At 36.6% G+C, this 26,484-nt stretch overlaps 2 protein-coding genes across 2 annotated transcripts; both read right to left on the reverse strand.

The window, feature by feature from the left end:
* Positions 1-291: 291 nt before the first annotated feature.
* On the reverse strand, positions 292-12,544 carry LOC308695746 (NAD(P)(+)--arginine ADP-ribosyltransferase 1-like; the record flags this gene model as incomplete). Its single annotated transcript, XM_081373934.1, has 3 exons — positions 292-504; positions 11,701-12,423; positions 12,500-12,544. 3 exons carry the CDS (start codon positions 12,542-12,544, stop codon positions 292-294), a joined length of 981 nt encoding a protein of 326 aa, XP_081230060.1.
* Positions 12,545-18,756: 6,212 nt separating this feature from the next.
* On the reverse strand, positions 18,757-19,612 carry LOC308695751 (ecto-ADP-ribosyltransferase 5-like; the record flags this gene model as incomplete). Its single annotated transcript, XM_081373947.1, has 2 exons — positions 18,757-19,491; positions 19,568-19,612. The coding sequence occupies 2 exons, from the start codon at positions 19,610-19,612 to the stop codon at positions 18,757-18,759; spliced, it is 780 nt and encodes a 259-aa protein (XP_081230073.1).
* Positions 19,613-26,484: the final 6,872 nt, after the last annotated feature.

Below are 26,484 nucleotides of genomic sequence, written 5' to 3' on the forward strand. Positions count from 1 at the left end.
AGAGCATCAGTTCTTTAGAACAAGATTCTCCCCCAGCCCTCCACTGGGGGAAGGAGTGGTCCTGCTCCCAACTCCCCAAAGAACTGAGCCCTAACTCCAAGCTGCCCATCTCAGGAGTGCTGCTTAGCCAGGTGTTAGCCGGCTAAGGGGCAGAGACAGGCGGTGCCAGCCTCCAGCGACCTCCTCGTGCTCGGACCGGTGAAGGCTCGAGGGAAGGAGCCGCATGGAGGTGGCGTCGGCGGGAAGCGGACTAAGCAGACCACACCAACGGATGACCGTCAGTGCATAGCCTCAGTCCGCTTCTGGAGTGATCGAAGACTGTTGGGCGCAGTCCTCAACCACACCGCCGACCAGGCTGCCCGCCTCAAGGGTGCTGCTTAGACTGACGTGGCAGTCTAAGGGGCGGAGACGGGCAGCGCCACCCTCCTGCGACTTCCTCCTACTCAGAGCTGGTGAAGGCCCGAGGGGAGCAGCCGCATGGAGGGGGCCTTGGCGGGAAGAAGACTAAGGAGACCGCACGGATGGATGACCATCGGTACAGAACCTGAGTCTGCTTCGGGTGGCCGAAGCCACACCGCCAAAGAGCTCAGCCTGGGACATGGGGGAGCTGAGAAAATTAATTCTCAGACCCTACCACATCAACCTGGCTAAGCCCATGTCTGGACCACATAGTGGACATCACCTGACCCGGGATCACGCAGGTACCGATGTCGCCCGAGAGCGAGGTCAGTAGTGTGCGTGGCGGAACAACCAGGCCGGGCATGGGAGGCATAGCGTCCCAGCATAGGGGCGTGGTTAAAATTTTCCGCGTTCTGCCAGGGTTGGCCAGGGAAGGACTAGCGTTCCACTGCGGCCGGTTCGACAGAACTCCCGGGACAGCACTGCATCGAAGGCGCAGGCGACACACAGTACTGCATGACCGTGCCACGATAGTGACGGGGAACATACAGACCATGATCACCATGCGATCGAAAGCAGCGAAGGCGGAGGACACCCGCGAGCCGCGAAAGTCACGTGGAGTCTCGCGCAGCGCAGGCGTCCTGATGCACGTCCGGGAGAAGCTTACAGCGCTCGGGGGGAGGGCGGGGCCACTCCAGCCGATGCTTTCAGCTGCCCGGGAAAGCATGGCTGACAGCTCTGGATCGGTCCCGGCAACGATGGCACTCCCGTGGGAGGCAACGCAGTCGAAACTTCATTTCCAGAGGAATCAAGCCCACCTTGTGATGCTGTGAGTGCATGGTCTGCGATGTGGAGGGGGGTGTGGCCCGAGGAATTGACTCGTCGGTTGTTGTGCCACACCAAACCCTCAGATCACCCTGGCCACCAGCCAAAGTATCTCTTCTCGAGGAAGAGATAAATTGGGGTGTGGCAGAGGGGACTCTACTCACATGGAGATCATTGAGTCTTGATCTATAAACATCGCGATGGTCATGTTCCCTTCTTTTTCTTTTTTTTTTTTTTTTAGTTTCTTTTTTTTTGCAATGAAAACATGACTCATCAACGAGCGCTGCCAAGCGTGATTAAGCCCAACATGCAAAACAGCGCTCGCGACCGTTAGGCAGATGACCGCACAGTGCGCACACACATCCAGAAAATACACAGGCGAACCGTCTTGAAAAAGACGTGCCGCGTGCAGCTCTTTTAGAGAGTGGAAAAGCTCAGCAGAGTGCTGAAGCGCCCAGGGAGAAACACACTCACTGTCGGCAGATTACTGCACAAATCAGCAGCAGGAAATGCGATCTCGCTGGAAAGCGCCATCACACAAACACACTGAAGAGCCGCTCGTCTCGAAGAGATTTGAGATGACACTCAAAAGGCTTGTGGAGTGAAGTACTGAACTTGGCTCCGAAGCGAAAACATATCTGCATATTGCAGCGTACTTCCTTATATACCCCCTGCGGTGGGCGGAGATACGCTATGCAAATTCCGCAGACCCATGGCATTTCATTGCCATTGGCTCGTTTTATATACTCGAAGGTGAGAGGCTTTCTAAGCGAACCCCAATCGTCGTCACCCGACGTAACTCGGAGTGACCACGAAAGGGAACTGTTGTAGAGTGAGATTTGAAAGTTGAATGTGAATATTTATGACATTCTAATGTGGGAAATCTAAGGGTATGTTTACAAAAAAACAATGTACTAAAAACAGACAACAACATTGTCGAAACGACCCCTGTTCACACGGATCTGCGATAATGACTAAAAAGGTTGTATTATGCATGCCAGGTTCAGTAGTTGGCGATGTCACTTTGTAAAGAAACACTACGCAAACACTTAACACGCATGCCGTTTTCACAAATTAACGTTTTTGTTGTTTATAAGGAGATGGTAAATGCAAAGTTTTCAAAACCTTGCACTTTGAAACCCGTTTTCAAAATCTTGCGTTTTCAGGCTCCCAAAACGTTGTTGTCGTTGTAAATGCCCTAATGCAGGGTAAAATACCCTTTAATAACCCTAAAGAAGCTGCTGTTTGTGCCTGTGGATCCACATGTGATGCGCTTGATTGAACTGATTGCTGTTGAATTCAGTAAAAGATCAATATTTAATTATCACACCTATCTCTCTCAAGATACAGTATACCAGGAACAGATCCAAATTCAAACTTTTATTCAAAGATATGTATCCTCTTCACTCTAAAAAGAGATGTGTTAAAAATGACACATGTTGTGTCAGTTTTAACACATGAGTGTGCTCAGGGACAACACATGTTGTGTCAAATTTAACACAATAAATGTGTAAGTCATTTTAACACACAAATTGTCATTTAAAAAAAATAAAGAGAAAGGGCCAGATGCAAAAATATTAACCGTTTAATCAATAGTCGAGAACAGAATGCATGTGCACACAAAGTACAAGACAATATTTCAAGCTCAATGACTGGACAGACTCACTGTACTGGACATTATTCAGTTATTCACACTTCAACCCCTAACTGATAATGCTGCTTTTGACAAACGTTCATGAAGAGATAACAGTTCACAGAGTTGCACTTTGAATTTAATTAAAATGTAGCAACTGACAAATTATTGTATATAAATTACTTGTATTTTCACTGGCCTGTTTATTGGAGAACATAGCAAACACTGCATACCATTCACAGTGATGGTGAGTGTCGGCACTCAAAATGATGAGTTGAAAACAACACAACCTGTAAAAAGAGATGTGTTAAAAATGACACGTTGTGTAGATTTTAACACATGTAGTGAGTGTGCTCAGGGACAACACATGTTGTGTAGATTTTAACACATGTTGTGTAGATTTTAACACATGTAGTGTGTGTGCTCAGGGACAACACATGATGTGTAGATTTTAACACATGTAGTGTGTGTGCTCAGGGACAACACATGTTGTGTCAAATTTAACACACAACCTGTGTCGATTCTTAACACATCTCTGTGTTTATAAGGACTACACATTTTGTATTACCTTTAACACAACTAATGTGTTATTCCTCTTACACAGAAGTGTGTTGAAACCTTTTACACACTAATGTGTTATAGTTACACAACTTGTGTCAGATATGTGTCACATGTGACTGTAGTTGGTGTGTATTTGCTAGAGTTACTTCCTGTGTTTTTACAACTGAGTGTTTGGATGAAAACTGAAACATATTGTTGTTAACTTGTGTATATGTAGTCCAGTTACGTTTAATAAAGAGTTTGTTTGAACATTTGGATGGTTTAGACATCATGAATCTACACAGACAAGCTCTTATTGAGAATTAACTGAGGTTTAGATGTTGATGTTTCATTGAATGTTTTATTTGAATTCACCAGAATCGTGATTCATGGCTCCTTTATTTGAGCTCTTGACCCTTTAATATGATCAGATGTTTCTTGATGTCAGAAGGTTTTGAGTATATGGATGATGCACATTTAATTTATTTATGTGCTGTTAGTTATAACGATCTTGTGACACTACATTATGCTATCCAGCAGAGCAGAATAAAAAAAAATGTTTTCTGAAAATTTTAATCTGCGGCAGAAATTAGTCAAACACAGACATCAAGAATCAGCACATGAATCTCAACAATGGTGACAAACGAAAAGCTTCATGCCGCAATGCATGCTGGGAGTCATGGATGAGATTTGTACTTTGGTGGCACCCAGCATGCATTGCGGCATGAAGCTTTTCGTTTGTCACCATTGTTGAGATTCATGTGCTGATTCTTGATGTCTGTTTGATACCATGGTCTGTAAGGTTTTATATGAACTGTGTATTTAAAATTTTATTTTAAGCCAATTGCAATATACTAATCTTTTTAAAATCATTTTCTATACATTACACTTAACTTTCAAATATTAAACTCTTGCTGAGCTTAACAATCCTACATGTCCATGATTATAACAATCATATTTCTCTCATGATTATTTCTGCTGTTTCAAATGTGTTACAATAAAGGGGTGGTATAATGCCCTTTTCACATGTCTTTGATGTCCCCAGAGTGTGTGTGTGAAGTTTCAGCTCCAAATACCCCACAGATATTTTTTTATAGCATGTTAAAATTGTCACTTTTGAGGGTGAGCAAAAACACACCATTTTGTGTCTGTCTATTTAAATGCAAATGAGCTGTTGCTCCTGGCACAGGGGGCGGAGCTACAACAGCTTGCACTCACACAGACATCCGCTGAAAATTTCTAAATCTTTTAGCCTTTTATGTTCAAACCGGACTCAGACAATGATGGAGAGACCGAAGTGGCAAGAAGTAGAAGCAACAGGACATTTCTGAACGGTTAGTTGATGAATTTCTTTAGCTTTAGCTTATGTGTAGTTATCTTCAAGTCATTGATTAGCATATTCTGTCATGATATTCTATAAATCGTGTTCCGGGCGGGGTTTATGTAAATTTTAGGGTTTGTGATGTCACTAACCCGGGAGGAATGTCGTGTAGTCTCTATCAGCCGTTTGTTGTAGTCCTTAAAATGTGATTTCTGTAAAAGCAAATATCTCTCTTTGCTTTGAACGTTGTAACTTTGCAGATGTTGTTTATGTTCAAAAAGAAACTTTACACACTAACTAAAGTTAGAAAAGTCAGATCATAATCAACTACCCCTTAACAATAAATACACATTTACAGCAATCAGAGAAAACTAATGTTAAAGAGTCAAGGGTCAAGAGCCCAAATAAAGCTGACACTAATCACGATTCTGGTGACTTTAAATGTAACATACAATGAATCGCTAACACCAAAACCTGTTAATTCTCAATAGAGTCTGACAGAAATAAAGTTAATCTGGTTATTAAAGGGGTCATATAATGGTACATGCACTTTTACAAGTTGATTGCACTGAAATGTCTGTTGGCAGTGCCTGTACACAACCATCCTATCATGATAAAAATCCATCCAGTGGTTTTGTTTTAATCTCCTTATATGTTTGACCCTCTCTGAAATCAAGCCGTTCGATATTGTGACGTCATAATATCCAACGCCCCTCCCGCGATTGTGATTGACAGCCGTGTTTCAACACAAGACCCGCCCTGAGCGAGCTGTGACAGCTGTCATCATAGTAGTCCGCCATTGTTGATATGCTGGAGCAGAATGGTGTCTAAGCAATTGTTGTGTTCAGTTCTTAGATGTAATAAGGAACACAGCAGTCATTTGGATGTTCCTAAATCCGAGCCGCTGAAGATGCAGTGGCTGAGTTTTGTTTTTGAAGCGATATGCCCAAAGGATTGATGCGGGGATTCCCTCACGGGGATTCCCCACGATTGTCTGTGCTTTCATGTTTGCGCGAATCATTTCACACCAGACAGCTTTACAAATGAGAAAAAATGGATCGGTACCAACGTGTTCCTGCTGAACCTCCAGAAGATGTGAGTGTAATGTTTTATTAACCTTTATATTAGTATTTATATTAATCTTTGCGAAATTTGCAAGCCTTGCTGCAGGCTTCACGATGAATGCGTCTAAGGATTACACTCAGGGTACATTACGGCATGTTTTCTATGTACGACCTTCTCAATATAATTCATAATCCCCCGTTTATAATGAACACCGCATTATAGTTATTCTGTTACTGTGTTACAAGCGGTGTACCCACAGAACAGAGGGACGGGGTGAGCAAAGCTCATTATCATTTAAAGACACATGCACTGAAACGGCGTGCTGAAAACAGAGCTGTTTTTGACCAGGTAAAATTTTTGTTTTCCTACAATACTAATGAGAATTTTTAATTAAAGTATATTACAAACTTTTAATTTAGACCCTAAAGAATCATATTAGCTTGTACAAAAATGGCATTATATGACCCCTTTAATAACACGTGAAATCAGCATTTGAAAAAGACATTGAAAAAGAGACAAGATGTGATTGGCTGCCAAAAACACCCGCTAATCTTTAATTTTTCATGAATTAAGATTTAATTTATTTATTTGAATGTACACAGCAAAAACTCCAGTGTTAAATTAACACTCCTGGGAGTGTATATGAGTCCACACTCAAGAGTTTAAAGTGTTAAAATATGAGTGTTAAATTAACACTCAAGAGTGTTTAAGTTAATGAGATAATTAAGTGATTAATTGAGTGATGATTGAGCATTATTGAAGACACCTGATGTTAACAAGCAGAATCACTGAAGGAGAAAATCTCAAATTGTAAGTTACCATTATGGTGATCAGTGTTTGTTTTAGTTGGGCTCTTGACCCTTATATGTTTACTTTAAAATTTGCTTGTCTGCTGTTATTGATTTATAGCAGTCAGATGAAAAAAGAGGCAATGTGATTTGACGGTGTTGGTTAAGTTTTGACATGTCATGTTGTAATCCGAAAAACAAAACTTATTGAGATAGTTTGGTTTAACTTGGTAACTACAGCAGCTCTGTGTTCTACATATGATTTTCAGTATTTTTCATATAATCCAAAATGTTTAATAAACATTGTTCTGATCAAAACACTTTCAAATGAATTTATTTAGAAACACAGACATCAATAATCCAGTGTTAATTTCGTTGACGAATAATTTTCGTCATTATTTTCGTCAACGATATTTTTTCACAGACGAAAACGAGACGATAACTAAATAAAAACTAGTTTTGAATGACAAAAACTATGATGAAAATCTATTGACATTTTCGTCAACGAATAAAAACTAGACGAAAATGTTAGATAGTGACGATTTGGGAAGGGATCCAGTCAGAACTGATGTCCTGCATTTGTGGTAGATGCGCACATTTGTACTGTGACGTGCTGATCTTCCCAGCGGCACACGGGTTGACATGCGCTGCATGTCTCATCAAACGTTAAAACATGTAAACGTCTGGGAGAATGAGTAGAGCAGACATGTAGATCTGAATAAGAGTGACGACGCAAAAAAGAGCTATATAATCGGTACAGTTTTCTGTGCGCACACACCCGACCCGAAGCGTGCAGCCATTCACAGACACCAGCGCGCGAGTATGGAATTGAGCTCTCTTTCGTGTCTAAATCGACAAATACACACAACATTATGTCTTCGTTAAATGTCCGTTTTGGAGAGTATTCACGTAAATAATGTGGGTTATGTCTTAAACAGTTGTGAATGTATTATGTGCATCAGTGCAGTTGGATCTGCATGTCATTGGACTGAAATGATCCAATGTCTTAAAGTGACAGTGGGTAATAAACCTAATGCGGTCTGTGTCCTTAATATTGATCAAGCAACAAAAGAAAAAGAGAAAAGCATTCACTGCTCGTTAATAGCATTAAAATGAGGATTAATTATATTTAATTCATACAAATAAATATGTCTGTTTTAAAGAATAGAGAATGATGTATGCAAGTTATAAAGAATTCATAGGCTATAGGTTATCATTCATTGAAAAGAAGACTGTGTTTAGGAAAAGTGGTTTTATTTAATTTTAAGACATTTTTTAAGTTACAGTAGTTAAATCTGTATCTGTATTGCACGTTCAAACTTTAAAATCATTCATATTAGCAGGTTAATGTTTTCTCCGGGAGTATATGGGTTTGTAAATTTTAGAGCAATTCTAAATGAATAGATTTTAATTTAAACCCATTATATTTTAAATCAAAATTTGCTGTCAAAATTAACACTGATGTGAGATTATCTTTTGTGAAAAAGCTACAGTCAGTGTTTTTGACATTAAGAATAAAATAAAATACATGTTTTGCAGAGGTGGAAAGTCCAGGGGTCAGAAAGTAAAAGTCCTGCCATATTTTTACTCCACCCATGAACTCACACAGCAAAAACTCCCGTGTTAAATGAACTCTCCTGGGAGTTTATTTGGCTCCACACTCAAGAGTGTTAAAGTTAATGTGATAATTTAGTGATTGATTGAGTGATGATTGAGCATTATTGAAGACACCTGATGTTAACAAGCAGAATCGCTAAAGGAAAAAATCTCTTTTTTCAAGTTGCCATTATGGTGATTAGAGTTGGCTTTAGTTGGGCTCTTGACACTTACACTGTTAACTTTAGATTTTATTTGGCTGATGTATCTGAGTTATAACTCTCAGATGAACATCAAGAAAAGCTAATCAGGTGGTGTTGGTTATGTTTTGACATAATCATCATTTGATCTGACTCACAAAACTCATTTAGAGAGTTAGGTTTGCCTTGTTGATTACAGAAGCCTGTGATTCTACAGTATACTATTTTCAGCATTTTTTATATAATCAAAAAGCTTTCTTAAAGTTGTTCTGATCAAAAGACTTTAAAGAAGTATTGTATTTGGACACACAGACATCAATAATCAGCCTGTGATTCTCAACAATGGTGACAATAATAAAGCATGTTGCAGTGCATTCTGGGTGCCACCAATCAAAACTCATTCATGGCTCCCATCATGCATTGCGGTATGAATAAATTATGATCTGAATTGTCTTAGTAATTTCCTTTCCCTAATTGAATATTCTTTTTGTCACCATTGTTGAGATTCATACACTCATTCTTGATGTCTGTGTGTGCCTTAATGAAATATTCATTTATTTTATTTATATCAGAACAACTTTTAAGAAATCATTTGGATTAAATTGAAAAATCTGGATCTTATTCTGTAGAACCACTGTGATGCTGTAATGATCAATATTCATTTAAGTCAGAGATTAGGCTCTAAATGAGTTCAGTGATTCAGATAAAACAATGATCATGTCAAATCATAACCAACACCACCTGTTCAGCTTTTCTCTTTGTTCATCTGAGAGTTATAACTCAGATACAACAGCCAAACAACATTTAATGTTAGCAGTTTAAGTGTCAAGAGCCCAACTAAAGCAAACGCTAATCACCATAATGGCAACTTGAAAAAAGAGATTTTCTCCTTTGGTGATTCTGCTTGTTAACATCATGTGTCTTCAATAATGTTCAATCATCACTCAATCAATCACTAAATTATCTCATTAACTTTAACACTCTTGAGTGTGGAGCCAAATAAACTCCCAGGAGAGTTCATTTAACACGGGAGTTTTGCTGTGTGAGTTCATGGGTGGAATAAATATATGGCAGGACTTTTACTTTCTGACCCCTGGACTTTCCACCTCTGATGTTTTGTATTACAGCCGTTAAATCTGTGTATGTAGGCCCTATTGCATATTCAAACCTTAATACCATTCCATAACAGACTGATGGAAACATTTAGTCAGGTCAACACTGCCCTACAAAGGCAAAAGACCTTAAGTCGCAGGAGTGTGGAACTGAGAAAAATGACTTTAAAGATTTTTAGTTGTCCCGCCAAATTAATTATAGGTAGGACACTGGAAATCTGGCAAATAGATGTTTAAGTAATGGAAATTATATACATAAAAAAAATTTGAGCTCAAACTTGACTTTTGACCACTATTTTAAAGTTACTGTACTCTGCCTTTGTATTGTCAGCAAAAAGTGAGAAGTCATGCCAAGGCAAAAGGCAGTAACTTCCACATTATCAATATTTAGTTGCTGATCACCATTAACAAAATCATTATAGTAACACCTGTATAAAATCTAGTGATCATGGCATTTATTTTGTATGATTTACAATTATTTATAGCCATCTACTTAATGCTATCCTGTGCTTTGGTTGCATTCTGATGGCATTATTAATACATTTGACATGACAAAATACCTCCTATTAGTCCAGCGTTGACTCGACCGCGTTTAGGGCGGGGCTGAAGGCGAAGTTTTGGCACTCTGCCAGCTAGTTTGCCAAGCTTTAATTCCTGGTTGTATTCATCTGATACGGCAATGTGTAACGTTTTTCTGTCAACTCTGCATAATCCTTCGCGATCGATATCTCACGTTTGTTGATGGAGCGGGTTCAGACCATACTAATGTTCTGACCGCAATTGTGCAGGACAAAGCTCTGAGGACATCAGAAGTTAGAGCGACTGATGGCAGCTGTACAAAGTACACAGGCTACACCGTAATTTTAATTTGAATGGACATTAAAACAAAGGCAGATAACCGTACAATCTGGTAGGTAGCATTATTTGATTGAACACCGGCACCGTAACTTCATATTGACACGCGGCTGAACAAAGGCAGAGCACCGTAACTCGTAATTTGAGCGTTCCAAAACAAAGCCAAAGAGCGGTAACTGATGTTACGGTGCTCTGCCTTGGTTTCTCATGGGCTTTCGGAAGTTACTGTTAAGACAAATCATTATTTTCTCGAAAAAACAACGGAATTGATTCAAGATACTTATCCACATGATAAAGGAGGTCTTGAATGTGCCAAAAATATAAATAACTCATTTTCGACCAAAAACGAAGTTACGGTCTTTTGCCTTTGCACGGCAGAACTGTCGACTAGATTTAGTCGACTAAAATCTGCTAATATTTGTTCTACTAAAACAAAACTAGACTAAGACTAAAACTCTTATGATATTTAGTCGACTAAAACTAGACTAAGACTAAAAGATTTCAGATGATTAAAATGTGACTAAAACTAAATGGGGTGTTATTCAAAAGACTAAGACTAAATCAGAATTTGCTGTCAAAATTAACACTGCAATAATCATCCTGTGAATCTCAACAATGGTGACAATAATAAAGCATGTTGCAGTGGCTGCCACCAATCACAACTCATTAATGGCTCCCATCATGCATTGCGGTATGAATAAATTATGATCTGAATTGTCTATGTAATTTACTTTTCCTAATTGAATATTCTGCTCGTCACCATTGTTGAGATGCATAGACTGAACCTTGACGTCTGTGTGTGCCTAAAAGAATGAATTATTAATTATTTTTTCTAAACAACTTTTAAGAAATCCTTTGTATTATATCTACAATTCTGGATATTTATGCAGAATCACAGTTATGCTGTGATCAACAACATAAATCTACGTCAGAAATAACGATCTTAATGATTTCAGTGATCAAGTTCAAATGATGATTGTCAGAATATAACCCACACCATCAGATCACTTTTTTACCTTTGTTCATCTGGCAGTTATAACTCAGATACAACAGCCAAACAAAATCTGAAGTTAATAATATAAGGGTCAAGAGTCCAACTAAAGCAAACACTGATCCCCATATCGGTGGCTTACAATTTGTGATTTTCTCCTTCAGTGATTCTGCTTGTTAACATCAGGTGTCTTCAATAATGATCAATCATCACTAAATTAATCACTTAATTATCTCATTAACTTTAACACTCTTGAGTGTTAATTCAACACTCATATTTTAACACTTTACACTCTTGAGTGTGGACTCATATACACTCCCAGGAGTGTTAATTTAACACTGGAGTTTTTGCTGTGTATTGTTTTATTTATTTTACCATAAATAAACCACAGTTCAAGTAACTTATTTCTCCAATGGTCTCCAATGTGAACACAGTGTCACACCAGAGTTCTGTATTCGCTTTTTTTGTCTTGACATCAGTGACTTTAAACTTCTCATATGGAGGAATCAGCACCTCTTTCTCATCGGGATACTTTGAGTATTTGAACACATCAGCGCCTTCACAAGTGTAGATTTCAAAACAAGATTTCGGTCCAAAATCATTTGCTACCTTACGCTCAAGAGAGGAGGATGTAAATGAGCCGAACCGAACCTCTTTATTCAGAACATCCTTATCAAACTCAACTGTAGTACCACGATAAGTTGAATAGCATTTGCTTTGTGTTTTCTTCAGAATCTGTATTGCATCTGTTACCAGAAAGTGAAGTGAATACCATTTGAATGTACTGTCTTTGTATTTTTGTTTCTCACTACGAACAGCATTATTGAAATCACGATATACTTTAGAGTCTTTGTTAGTGTACACATAAATGGCGACTGAATGAATCTGTAGCAAGTTATCCTCTGCTTTCTTGGCATTCTTTTCACCGTCGTGCCAAGTGTCACTAAATTCATCTTTGTTATCACGTTCCTTCTTTAGAAGTTCTGTCTCCACCCGTTTTGCCATGTCCTCTCTACAGTCTATATATTGATCATCAACAGAATTCAGTGCCATATCCAATGGATATTTCTTTAGTTCAACAGCAGCAGCTCTGTGATCCTGCAGCAACAGTAATCATAATGATCACATCATCAGTATTCATGTCTGTAATACTCATACTAGAAATAAAGCTTACCTGTCCTAGAGCAGCTAATATGAGAAGATATTGGATCAACACCATCTTGATTTAGAAAAATCCCTCAGATGATCTAGTAGATCTAGTGAATAACAGATGACAAACAAAACAGCATCTCACAAATATTAAACCTGTCACTGCAATAGCACCTCACCACATAATAGATTTATAAATCTGTTTCAGCCAAATAGCAAAATCATGTCAAAATCACGATGATACGCTCTAAAAAATGCTGGGTTGTTTTAACCCAACTTTGGGTCAAATATGGACAAACCCAGCCATTGGGTTAACTTTTTACATTACATTTTTAACCCACCATGTGGGTTTTTCCATGTTTGACCCAAAGCTGGGTTTAAACAACCCAGCATTTTTAGAGTGCACTTAAAGTTCAAGAGCCCAACTAAAGCAAACACTGATCTCCATCATGATGACATCAAACTTTATTCTTTTCAATAAAACTTAAACTTCTAAACATCTGTTAATTCTCAATAAGAATATTAGTATGAAAGAAATAAAGTCTGGATTGTAATAAGTGAAGATGCTGAGATCCTGAGAGATCTGGTAGTGTTTAATGTTCTGTTGGGGTTTAAAGTGTTTCTGTATGTTGTGTTTCGTGTGTCACCATTGTGTTGAAGAGTAGAGCCTGAGCTTCAGTTCAGAATGAGCAGCAAACATTGATGAAATGCTGCATGTTGCTTTATTTAACAGACAGTAAGTGTGTAGTTGCTGATGCAGTGACATACTGTATAGTCACAGCAAATCATGCATATAATCAACTGCATGTTTTTTCAGAAAAAATAAAAATCTGAAAATAAATGTGAAATAACTGTATGTTTCTGTTAAAAAAGATTTATGAAGATTTCTGTAAAAGTATTTTGCACTTATTTAAATTAGGATATCTTACTTTATTTTTACATTTTTTTGTTTGGCAGCCGCAGCTGACAGTCATTGACCGTTTTTTTACGATTTTATTTTTTAGTGTAATTGTAACTCATTACATTTCAAGTCACGCTAGTCACCACCCAGCCACCAATGACATGGGCCCAAGTGGTTCTGACATGAATTGCCCAATTAAGACCCATGCAGTACCCTTACAGGTCCCACTTTTAGTACGTCTGGGCTTCCACGGCTTGCCCCAATGTGGATCACATTTGCCGCCCATGAAGCTCTCATCTGGGCCCCACATGTCATTGCTGGCTGGGTGATATTCACAGATGACAGTTATATTAAACTTTAACCCCAAATTACCTTGTTTTCGTTGTTTCAGGAGCTCAATGACGAGAGGAGAGGATCAGAAGAAATAGTTGCTCATGGCCAGACGACAACAGCGATCTTCAAAGTAAGACATGGGAAAGTTGGCTTTTTATATCGGATGTAGGCTATGCATGTATGTGTGTGAGTTCTGAAACGCCACGTGTGTGTGAGATAAGAAATTACCAAATGAGCCATCTTCACATGAGGCAGTACAATTTCTCATTGTTCTCATTCTGTATGATGGGTAACTGCAGTAAGGAATGTATATAAATGAAAAGCATCAATAGAAAGTCCAGCAATTTCTTTGTTAACACTTTCTAAACTACCTTACCAGCAGGTACAGAATGTAGACTCCAGTGTCGGTCTGACGTTTGATTTTGGTTGATAATGAAAGTCGGGTTGACGTCTAAATCCAACATTTGTTTGATGTAAGGCTCCAATGATGGGCAGACGTTGAATTTTGATTGGAAAAAAAATAAAAAATAAAAAATAAAAATAAAAATCACTTAATACTATTGACTTTATTTCTGCCTGTCTACAGAGTTTTAGATGTTAATGTTTGGTTATAAATGTTTCATTTGAAGTCACCATCATTGTGATCAGTTTTGATTTAGTTGTGCAGTTTGACTCTACATATTTTTAATACATTTATTCATGCTGCTGTAACTGTGTTTGTTATGGCATGATCTGCAAGATAAATCATGTTCAGATGATGTTGGCTACTTGACAATGAAAAAAATATGATCATCATAGTGCTTGATTCACTAAGACACTATTCTTTGTTTGCATATTATGTTATTTATTTCACATTATTGATTGTTAATAGTCCTGTTATTATCCAGCAATGTTTTAATCTGATGGATTGAGCAGCAAAATGCCCTAAAGATATAAGCAGACATTGAAGTATCAGCGTATGAATCTCAATAACGGTGGCATGCTTTAAGCCGCAATACATTCTGAGTGCATCATACAAAACTCATCCATGGCTCCCAGAATGCATTGCGGCATTAAGAATGTCACCATTGCTGAAATTCATATGCAGATTATTGATTTTTGTGTCTAATAAATGCTGGAAATTCAAAAATTTTAGTGGGCAATGCATAATTATAAGTTCGATATGATAAAACTACAAAATGATCATGTATCAAAAGATTGGATTCTGGATAGCATTAGTGAAATAGACCACAATTTAATGATTATGTCATTATCATCAAGTAGACAACATCATCTAATCAGAATGTCCCTTGCCTTTTTTTTTTTCCTTTTTTTTTTAAACCAAACCATCAAGAGTCAAACTGTCCAACTAAAGCAAACACGGATTGTCATAATGGTGACATCAAACCAAAATATTATTTTCAATAAATCAACAACATCTAAACCTCTGTTAATCTCAATAAGGACTATCATACATATATGACAGAAGTAAATCTGGTTTGAAATAAGTGAAGCTGGTAATGCTGTTTTTGGAGTTTACACGTCAACGTCAGACCTTGATTATCTGGTTCAGGTGTGTTTAATTGCGGTTGGAGCTAAACTCTGCAGGACAGTGGCCCTCCAGGACTGAGTTTGGATACCCCTGCCCTAAAGGTACAATTATGTACTTTATTTTCTGAGAGTGTATGTAGAGCCAGCCCTGATTGGCTGCTTGAATCTCCATTTAAAAGAACGTCCAGTTTGCGGTCTTTCTTTGTTTTGGCCATCAGTGGAGAAGAAGTCATAGCACGGTTACTCATGGTTCTTACAGGGCTTTCAACCGAGGAGGTCCTTCAGAAAATATCAGAAGCAGGCATAGAAGTAACCGGCGTCGAGATGAAAGGACATGAAATGGACTTTCAGGCAAATGACACTTAATCAGTTGATGATAATTTACATGTCACAGTTAGACATTGTGTTTAAAATGAAATGTTGTAAAATGTGAAAATGAAGCTGATTTAATAAATTCTGATTTTACTTCAGTGTGTGTTTTATATATATATATATATATATATATATATATATATATATATATATATATATATATATATATATATATATATATATATATATATATATATATATGTGCATATATAGGTATATCGATATATACGATACATATCATTTTAGTCAATGAGTGTACCCTGTCAAAGACAATTTTGTACCCTTTTTGAAGGGTCCATTGTTGTACTGTTAAATAAAGGTACAAGACTGGTCTCTTAAGGTACAAATCACAAGGGTACAAATATGTACTCTATGCTAAGGGTACAAAAGCTGTACCCTTGAGGGTACAGCCCCAGTGACAAGCCATTGTACCCATAAAGGTACAATTATGCACTTTATTTTCTGAGAGTGTATGATATAAGGTTGTTCGTTTAGGTTCATTTGTATATTCTCTCTTATCTGACACTTGTAGGGAAAAGACCTGACCTGAACAGTGCAGTGCAATAAACCGTAACAGACATTCTGTCTGGCCAACATTACAAAATATAAATTTTCCTGAGGTTTGAGGAGTGAAGTGTTACCTCTCGAAAGAGTCCAAGATCATGTCTTTAGTCAAAGGAGTTCAAGAACTAGCGTATAAAACAATGTTTGTATGGCTGTTCATAATGCTTAACAAAACTACTCAGACCAGACAATTTTGTTAACAGATGCAATACAGTAGACTGAAACAAAAGAAATGTGTCAGATCCACTTAGTTGTAATGCCAAATCGATGCAATGTTCCAGAGCCTAATCAGGGTCATAAGCGAACTAAGTGGCTCAGATAGATTTCTTGATGATCATTTTCTTTAATTTTAAATTGTACTCAAAACAGTGTAAAATTACAAATAATATCTGTAAAATAAAAATTCAGCTGTTATTTTGGGTATTGTGACATTAATGACAAATTCCAGTAATTCACATTTTTTATACAGAAAATTGATTGTATTTTTCATATAGTATTTTTTCTGTTTTCTTAAATTACATAAAAATGTATGTAAAATTACAAATATAATCTGTAATTAAACAGTAACAAAACCCCCAGAAAACTGTCAGACCCCCAAAAAACTGTAAAACATCCTAAATTTAATAAATTGAAAACACTGTTATTTTACAGCTATTTCCTGAATAATCACGACCATATACCTTCATTGTAAAAAAAAAAAATCATAAAAAAGGGTCAAATGACTGGAAGCTGCGGCTGCCAAACAAAAACCATAAACTTAAAGTAAAATATGCTAATTTAAATAAAGTGTAAAAAACTTTAAAGTAAATTTGATGTCACCACGATTGAGATCAGTGTCTGCTTTAGTTGGGCTCATGACCCTTAAAATTTTAACTTCAGATGTCTCTTGATGTCTTTACCGTATATTTGATATACATATGTTATGGTAATAAATGCAGGACAAAATGTCAGATGATCTTGGTCATTCATTGGTGATGTTAAAGTCATCATATGATGATCTGATATGATAGTCAAATCTCTGAATATATTAGCTTAGAGTAATATGTAGTAGGGCTGGGCGATTTAAATCGCGATATTGTTATGCGCATCTCGTCAGTAAAGCCGGTTCCTTGATTAGTAGTAAATCACCATCACCTGCTTTCAGATGGAGCAGCATTCACTACAAAGAGCCGTAGTTAACTGACAAGCTGAGCCAAATCACATCAATATCGCGGACGTATCGCCAGCGATATTTAATGCGATATGGCTCAGCTTGTCAGTTAACTACGGCTCTTTGTACACAGCAAAACCTCCAGTGTTAAATTAACACTCCTGGGAGTGTATGAGTCCACACTCAAGAGTGTTTAAGTTAATGAGCTAATTAAGTGATTAATTTAGTAATGATTGATCATTATTGAAGACACCTGATGTTAACAAGCCGAATCACTGAAGGAGAAAATCACAAATTGTAAGCCACCGTTATGGTGATGGGTGTTTGCTTTAGTCGGGCTCTTGACCCTTATATGTTTACTTTAGATTTTGTTTGGCTGTTGTATCTTATAACTGCCCGATGAACAAAGGGAAAAAGGGATTTGATGGTGTTGGTTATATTATGACAATCATCATTTGAAATTGATCACTGAACTCATTAAGATCCTTTTTTCTGACTTAGATTTATGTTGTTGATTACAGCATAACTGTGAATCTGCATAAATATCCAGAATTTTAGATATAATACAAAGGATTTCTTGAAAAAGTTGTTTTGAAAACAAACAAAAATCTTTCTTTTAGGCACACACAGACGTCAAGATTCAGTCTATGCATCTCAACAATGGTGACGAGCAGAATATTCAATTAGGAAAAGTAAATTACACAGACAATTCAGATCATAATTTATTCATACCGCAATGCATGATGGGAGCCATTAATGAGTTGTGATTGGTGGCAGCCACTGCAACATGCTTTATTATTGTCACCATTGTTGAGATTCACAGGCTGATTATTGATGTCTGTGTTTCTAAATAAATTCATTTAAAAGTCTTTTGATCAGAACAATGGTTAAGAAATATTTTTGGATTATATGAAAAATACTGAAAATCATGTGCTGTAGAATCACAGAGCTGCTGTAATTAACAATTTAAGCCATCTCAATAAGTTTTGTTTTACAGATCACAACATGATTATGTCAAAACATAACCAACACCATCAGATCACATTGTCTCTTTGTTCATCTGACTGTTATAAATCAATAACAGCAGACAAGCAAAATTTAAAGTAAACATATAAGTGTCAAGAGCCCAACTAAAGCAAACACCCATCACCTTAATGGTAACTTACAAATAGTGATTTCCTCCTTCAGTGATTCTGCTTGTTAACATCAGGTGTCTTCAATAATGCTCAATCATCACTAAACTAATCACTTAATTATCTCATTAACTTTAACACTCTTGAGTGTTAATTTAACACTCATATTTTAACACTTTACACTTTTGAGTGTGGACTCATATACACTCCCAGGAGTGTTAATTTAACACTTGAGTTTTTGCTGTGTATAATTATTATGGAAGCGACTTTTGATTTGAGGAGACACAATGAGTGAAGATTTAAAGTTTGACCCTGAACTGTTCTGCATCAACACCACAGTTCAGGTAACTTATTTTTCCAATGGTCTCCAAGGTGTACACAGTGTCACACCAGAGTTCTTTATCCTCTTTTTTTGTCTTGACATCAGTGACTTTAAACATCTCATATGGAGGAATCAGCACCTCTTTCTGTTCAGGATACTTGGAGTATTTGATCACATCAGCACTTTCACAAGTTTTGATTTCAAAACAAGATTTAGTTCCAAAACCTTGTGCTACTGTATGATCAAGAGAGGAAGATAAAAAGGAGCCAAAACGAACATCACTTTTCAGATCAAACTCTCGTTCAGTGCCACGATAAGTTGTATAGCATACATTTTTTGTTTTCTTCAGAATCTTTATCGCATCTGTTACCAGAAAGTGAAGTGAATACCATTTGAATGTCTTGTCTTTGAATTTTTGTTTATCACTACAAACAGCATTATTGAAATCACTATATACTTTAGAGTCTTTGTTAGTGTACACATAAATGGCGACTGAATGAATCTGTAGCAAGTTATCCTCTGCTTTCTTGGCATTCTTTTCACCGTCGTGCCAAGTATCACTAAATATATCTTTGTTACCAAGTTCCTTCTTTAGAAGTTCTGTCTCCACTCGTTTTGCCATGTCCTCTCTACAGTCTATATATTGATCATCAACAGAATTCAGTGCCATATCCAATGGATATTTCTGTTCTTCAACAGCAGCTCTGTGATCCTGCAGCAACAGGAATCATAATGATCACATCATCAGTATTCATGTGTGTAATATTCATACAAGAACACAAGCTTACCTGTCCTAGAGCAGCTAATATGATAAGATATTGGATCAACAGCATCTTGATTTAGTAAAATCCCTCAGATGATCTAGTAGATCTAGTGAATAACAGATGATGAAAAACATTGACAAACAAAACAGCATCTCACAAATATTAAACCTGTCACTGCAATAGCACCTCACCACATAATAGATTTTTAAATCTGTTATTTTCAGCCAAATAGCAAAATAATGTCAAAATCGAACCGATGCTGTTCAAAGATGACAGTTATATTAAACTTTAACCCCAAATTAACTTGTTTTCGTTGTTTCAGGAGCTCAATGACGAGAGGAGAAGATCAGAAGGGAAAGTTGGCTTTTATTTCGGATGTAGGCTATGCATGTATGTGTGTGAGTTCTGAAACGCCACGTGTGTGTGAGATAAGAAATTACCAAATGAGCCATCTTCACATGAGGCAGTACAATTTCTCATTGTTCTCATTCTGTATGATGGGTAACTGCAGTAAGGAATGTATATAAATGAAAAGCATCAATAGAAAGTCCAGCAATTTCTTTGTTACCCCTTTCTAAACTACCTTACCAGCAGGTACAGAATGTAGACTCCAGTGTCGGTCTGACATTTGGTTGATAATGAAAGTCGGGTTGACGTCTAAATCCAACATTTGTTTGATGTAAGGCTCCAACGATGGGAAGACGTTGAATTTTGATTGGAATAATAATACTTTTTTTTTTTTTTAAATCACTTAATACTATTGACTTTATTTCTGCCTGTCTACAGAGTTTTAGATGTTAATGTTTGGTTAAAAATGTTTCATTTGAAGTCACCATCATTGTGATCAGTTTTGATTTAGTTGTGCAGTTTGACTCTACATATTTTTAATACATTTATTCATGCTGCTGTAACTGTGTTTGTTATGGCATGATCTGCAAGATAAATCATGTTCAGATGATGTTGGCTACTTGACAATGAAAAAAATATGATCATCATAGTGCTTGATTCACTAAGACACTATTCTTTGTTTGGATATTATGTTATTTATTTCACATTATTGATTGTTAATAGTCCTGTGATTATCCAGCAATGTTTTAATCTGATGGATTGAGCAGCAAAATGCCTTAAAAATATAAAACATTGAAGAATCAGCGTATGAATCTCAATACACTCTCAGAAAAAATTAGCTTTTGTACCTTTTTTTCTGAGAGTGTAATGGTGACTCATGCCGCAATACAATCTGAGTAGGGCTGGGCGATATATCGCTTCACATTGGGTGTTTCTCAATTGCGTCCTTGTGTTCTCGTTTTACGTCATTATTAACCATCGAAGTTCAGACTCAATTCTCAAGAACGCAAGAACAGAGGACACATGAAAGAACCCGGATGTGTTCTTGATACCGAGGATTTATCGAATGCAGACTTGAGCTAGTACTCGCCTGGTGTCCCAGAATTCATTGCGGCCGGTTCCGAGTTCGTTCTTCCAAGGAAGCTTGGCAAGACTGGTCTCCACGAGAACACAAGTCCGTTCTCTGCGTTCTTGGAATTGAGAAACAGCCATTGTTATGAGCATCTCGTCAGTAAAGCCGGTTCCTTGATTAGTAGTAAATCGGCCTCACCTGCTTTCAGATGAAGCGGCATTTACTACAAAGAACTGTAGTTAACTGACAAGCTGAGTCATATCGCATTAATATCGCGGACGTATCGCCAGCGATACTTACTGCGATATGGCTCAGCTTGTCAGTTAACTACGGCTCTTTGTACACAGCAAAAACTCCAGTGTTAAATTAACACTCCTGGGAGTGTATGAGTCCACACTCAAGAGTGTTTAAGTTAATGAGATAATTAAGTGATTAATTTAGTGATGATTGAACATTATTGAAGACACCTGATGTTAACAAGTAGAATCACTAAAGGAGAAAATCTCTCAAATTGTAAGTTACCGTTATGACGATCAATGGTTGCTTTAGTTGGACTCTTGACCATTACATTATTAACTTTAGATTTTGTTTGTTTGTTGTTTCTGAATTATAATCATCATTTGAACAAAAAAAAGGTGATCTGATGGTGTTGGTTATGTTATGACAATTATCATTTGAACTTGATCACTGAACTCATTAAAATCCTTCTTTCTGACTTCGATTTATGTTGTTGGTTAGTGAATCTGCATAAATGCCCAGAATTTTTTATATAATATAAAGGATTTCTTAAAAGTTGTTTAAAAAAAAATATTTTAGGCACACACAAATGTCAAGATTCAGTCTATGCATCTCAACAATGGTGAGGAGCAGAATATTCAATTAGGAAAAGTAAATTACATAAACAATTCAGATCATAATTTATTCATACCGCAATGCATGATGGGAGCCATTAATGAGTTGTGATTGGTGGCAGCCCCTGCAAAATGCTTTATTATTGTCACCATTGTTGAGATTCACTGGCTGATTATTAATGTCTGTGTTTTTAATGAAGTTATCTGATTATCTATTGATCAGAACAATGTTTATTAAATATTAAGAATTATAAGTAAAATACTGATAATCATTGGCTGAAGTATCACTAAGCTGCTGTTCAATCATCATTAAATTAATCATTTAATGAGCATCATTTAATGCTCAATCATCACTAAATTAATCACTTAATTATCTCCTTAGCCCTAAATGCAGCTTCATCTGAAAGCAGGTGATGGTGATTTACAACTAATCAAGGAACCGGCTTTACTGACGAGATGCGCATAACAATATCGCGATTTAAATCGCCCAGCCCTATGTCTAATAGATGCTGGAGTTCAAAAATTTTAGTGGGCAATGCAGAATTACAGGTTTGATATAATAAAACTACAAAATGATCATGTTTCAAAAGATTGGATTCTGGATAGGGATGGGCGATATATCGCACGATATTGTTATGCGCATCTCATCAGTAAAGCCGGTTCCTTGATTAGTAGTAAATCACCATCACCTGCTTTCAGATGGAGCAGCATTTACTACAAAGAGCCGTAGTTAACTGACAAGCTGAGCCATATCGCATTAATATCTCGGATGTATCGGCAGCAATAATTAATGCGATATGGCTCAGCTTGTCAGTTAACTACGGCTCTTTGTACATAGCAAAAACTCCAGCGTTAAATTAACACTCCTGGGAGTGTATGAGTCCACACTCAAGAGTGTTTAAGTTAATGAGATAATTAAGTGATTCATTTAGTGATGATTGAACATTATTGAAGACACCTGATGTTAACAAGCAGAATCACTGATGGAGAAAATCACAAATTGTAAGTTACCATTAAGGTGATGGGTGTTTGCTTTAGTTGGGCTCTAGACCATTATATATTTACTTTAGATTTTATTTTGGCTGTTGTATCTGAATTATAACTGCCAGTTGAACAAAGAAAAAGTTGTCTGATGATGATGGTTATATTATAACACATTCACCATTTGAACTTGATCACTGAACTCATTAAGATCTTTCTTTCTGACTTTGATTTATGTTATTGGTTAAAGCATAACTGTGAAGCTGCATAAATGCCCAGAATTTTTAATATAAAGGATTTCGTAAAAGTTGTTTTTTAATAAAAATCATTCCATTAGGCACACACAGAAGTCAAGATTCAGTCTATGCATCTCAACAATGGTGACGAGCAGAATATTCAATTAGGAAAAGTAAATTACATAGACAATTCAGATCATAATTTATTCATACCGCAATGCATGATGGGAGCCATTAATGAGTTGTGATTGGTGGCAGCCACTGCAACATGCTTTATTATTGTCACCATTGTTGAGATTCACAGGCTGATTATTGATGTCTGTGTTTTAAATGAAGTAATCTAAACATTTATTAATCAGAACAATGTTTATTAAATAGTTTGAATTATAAGTAAAGTACTAATAATCATAGGCTGAAGAATCACAAAAGTGCTGCTAACAAGTTAAACCAAACTATCTCAATAAATTTTCTTTTTCAGATCACTGAATGATTATGACATAATATAACCAACACTATCAGATCACATTTTACTTTGTTCATTTGACTGTTATAAACAACAGTAAAAATTAAAGTAAACATATAATGGTCTAGAGCCCAACTAAAGCAAACACCCATCACCTTAATGGTAACTTACAATTTGTGATTTTCTCCTTCAGTGATTCTGCTTGTTAACATTAGGTGTCTTCAATAATGCTCAATAGTCACTTAATTAATCACTTAATTATCTCATTAACTTTAACACTCTTGAGTGTGGACTCATATACACTCCCAGCCCCAGGAGTGTTAATTTAACACCGCTTCATCTGAAAGCAGGTGAAGGTGATTTACTACTAATCAAGGGAACCGGCTTTACTGACGAGTAGGGCTGGGCGATTTAAATCGCGATATTGTCATGCGCATCTCGTCAGTAAAGCCGGTTCCTTGATTAGTAGTAAATCACCATCACCTGCTTTCAGATGAAGCGGCATTTAGGGCTGAGGAGATAATTAAGTGATTAATTTAGTGATGATTGAGCATTATTGAAGACACCTGATGTTAACAAGCAGAATCACTGAAGGAGAAAATCTCAAATTGTAAGTTAACATTAAGGTGATGGGTGTTTGCTTTAGTTGGGCTCTTGACCATTATATGTTTACTTTTATATTTACTGTTGTTTGTCTGCTGTTATTGATTTATAACAGTTAACTGAACAAAGTAAAATGTTATCTTATAGTGTTGGTTATGTTTTGACATAATCATGCTGTGATCCGAAAAATGAAACATATTGAGATAGTTTGGTTTAACTTGTTAGCAGCAGTTTTGTGATTCTTCAGCCTATGATTATCAGTACTTTACTAATAATTCAAAATATTTAATAAACATTGTTCTGATAAAAAAGACATTCAGACATATTCAATTAAAACACAGACATCAATAATCAGCCTGTGAATCTCAACAATGGTGACAATAATAAAGCATGTTGCAGTGGCTGCCACCAATCACAACTCATTAATGGCTCCCATCATGCATTGCGGTATGAATAAATTATGATCTGAATTGTCTATGTAATTTACTTTTCCTCATTGAATATTTTGCTCGTCACCATTGTTGAGATGCATAGACTGAATCTTGACATCTGCGTGTGCCTAAAATAATGATTTTTTTTTAAACAACTTTAAAGAAATCCTTTATAATATATCAAAAATTCTGGCCATTTCTTCAGATTCACAGTTATGCAGTAACCAACAATATAAATCGAAATCAGAAATTTAATGAGTTCAGTGAACAAGTTCAATTGATGATTGTCATAATGTAGCCAACACAATCAGATCACTTTTTATTCTTTGTTCAACTGGCAGTTTTAACTCAGATACAACAGCCAAACAAAATATAAAGTACACATAAAAGGGTCAGAGCCCAACTAAAGCAACTACCCATCACAATAATGGTAACTTACAATTTGCAATTTTCTCCTTCAGCGATTCTACTTGTTAACATCAGGTGTCTTCAATAATGTTCAATCATCACTAAATTAATCACTTAATTATCTCATTAACTTAAACACTCTTGAGTGTGGACTAGGGATGGGCGATATATCGCATGCGATTGTTATGCGCATCTCATCAGTAAAGCCGGTTCCTTGATTAGTAGTAAATCACCTTCACCTGCTTTCAGATGGAGCGGTGTTAAATTAACACTCCTGGGGCTGGGAGTGTATATGAGTCCACACTAAAGAGTGTTAAAGTTAATGAGATAATTAAGTGATTAATTAAGTGACTATGGAGCATTATTGAAGACACCTGATGTTAACAAGCAGAATCACTGAAGGAGAAAATCACAAATTGTAAGTTACCATTGTGGTGATGGGTGTTTGCTTTAGTTGGGCTCTAGACCATTATATGTTTACTTTAATTTTTACTGTTGTTTGTCTGCTGTTATTGATTTATAACAGCTAAATGAACAAAGTAAAATGTTATTTTATAGTGTTGGTTATGTTATGACATAATCATGCTGTGATCTGAAAAAGCAAACTTATTGAGATAGTTTGGTTTAACTTGTTAGCAGCAAATTAGTGATTCATCAACCTATGATTATCAGTACTTTACTTATAATTCAAAATATTTAATAAACATTGTTCTGATCAAAAGACATTTAGATAAATTCATTTAAAACACAGAAATCAATAATCAGCCTGTGAATCTCAACAATGGTGACAATAATAAAGCATGTTGCAGTGGCTGCCACCAATCACAACTCATTAATGGCTCCCATCATGCATTGCAGTATGAATAAATTATGATCTGAATTGTCTATGTAATTTACTTTTCCTAATTGAATATTCTGCTCGTCACCATTGTTGAGATGCATAGACTGAATCTTGACATCTGTGTGTGCCTAAAAAAACGATTTTTAAAAAGAACCAACTTTTAAGAAATCCTTTAAATTATATAAAAAATTCTGGCCATTTTCTACAGATTCTCTAACCAACAACATAAATCGAAGTCAGAATGAAGGATCTTAATGAGTTCAGTGATCAAGTTCAAATGATGAATGTTATAATGTAATCAACAGCAACAGATCACTTTTTTCTTTGTTCAACTGGCAGTTACAATTCAGATACAACAACCAAACAAAATCTAAAGTAAACATATAATGGTCTAGAGCCCAACTAAAGCAAACACCCATCACCACAATGGTAACTTACAATTTGTGATTTCCTCCTTCAGTGATTCTGCTTGTTAACATCAGGTGTCTTCAATAATGTTCAATCATCACTCAATTAATCACTTAATTATCTCATTAACTTTAACACTCTTGAGTGTGGACTCATACACTCCCAGCAGTGTTAATTTACTGGAGTTTTTGCTGTGTACAAAGAGCCGTAGTTAACTGACAAGCTGAGCCATATCGCATTAATTATTGCTGCCGATACGTCCGCGATATTGATGTGATTTGGCTCAGCTTGTCAGTTAA

Source organism: Scardinius erythrophthalmus, assembly GCF_964197995.2.
Source record: "Scardinius erythrophthalmus genome assembly, chromosome: 1".
In the NCBI taxonomy this organism is placed as follows: Eukaryota; Metazoa; Chordata; class Actinopteri; order Cypriniformes; family Leuciscidae; genus Scardinius; species Scardinius erythrophthalmus.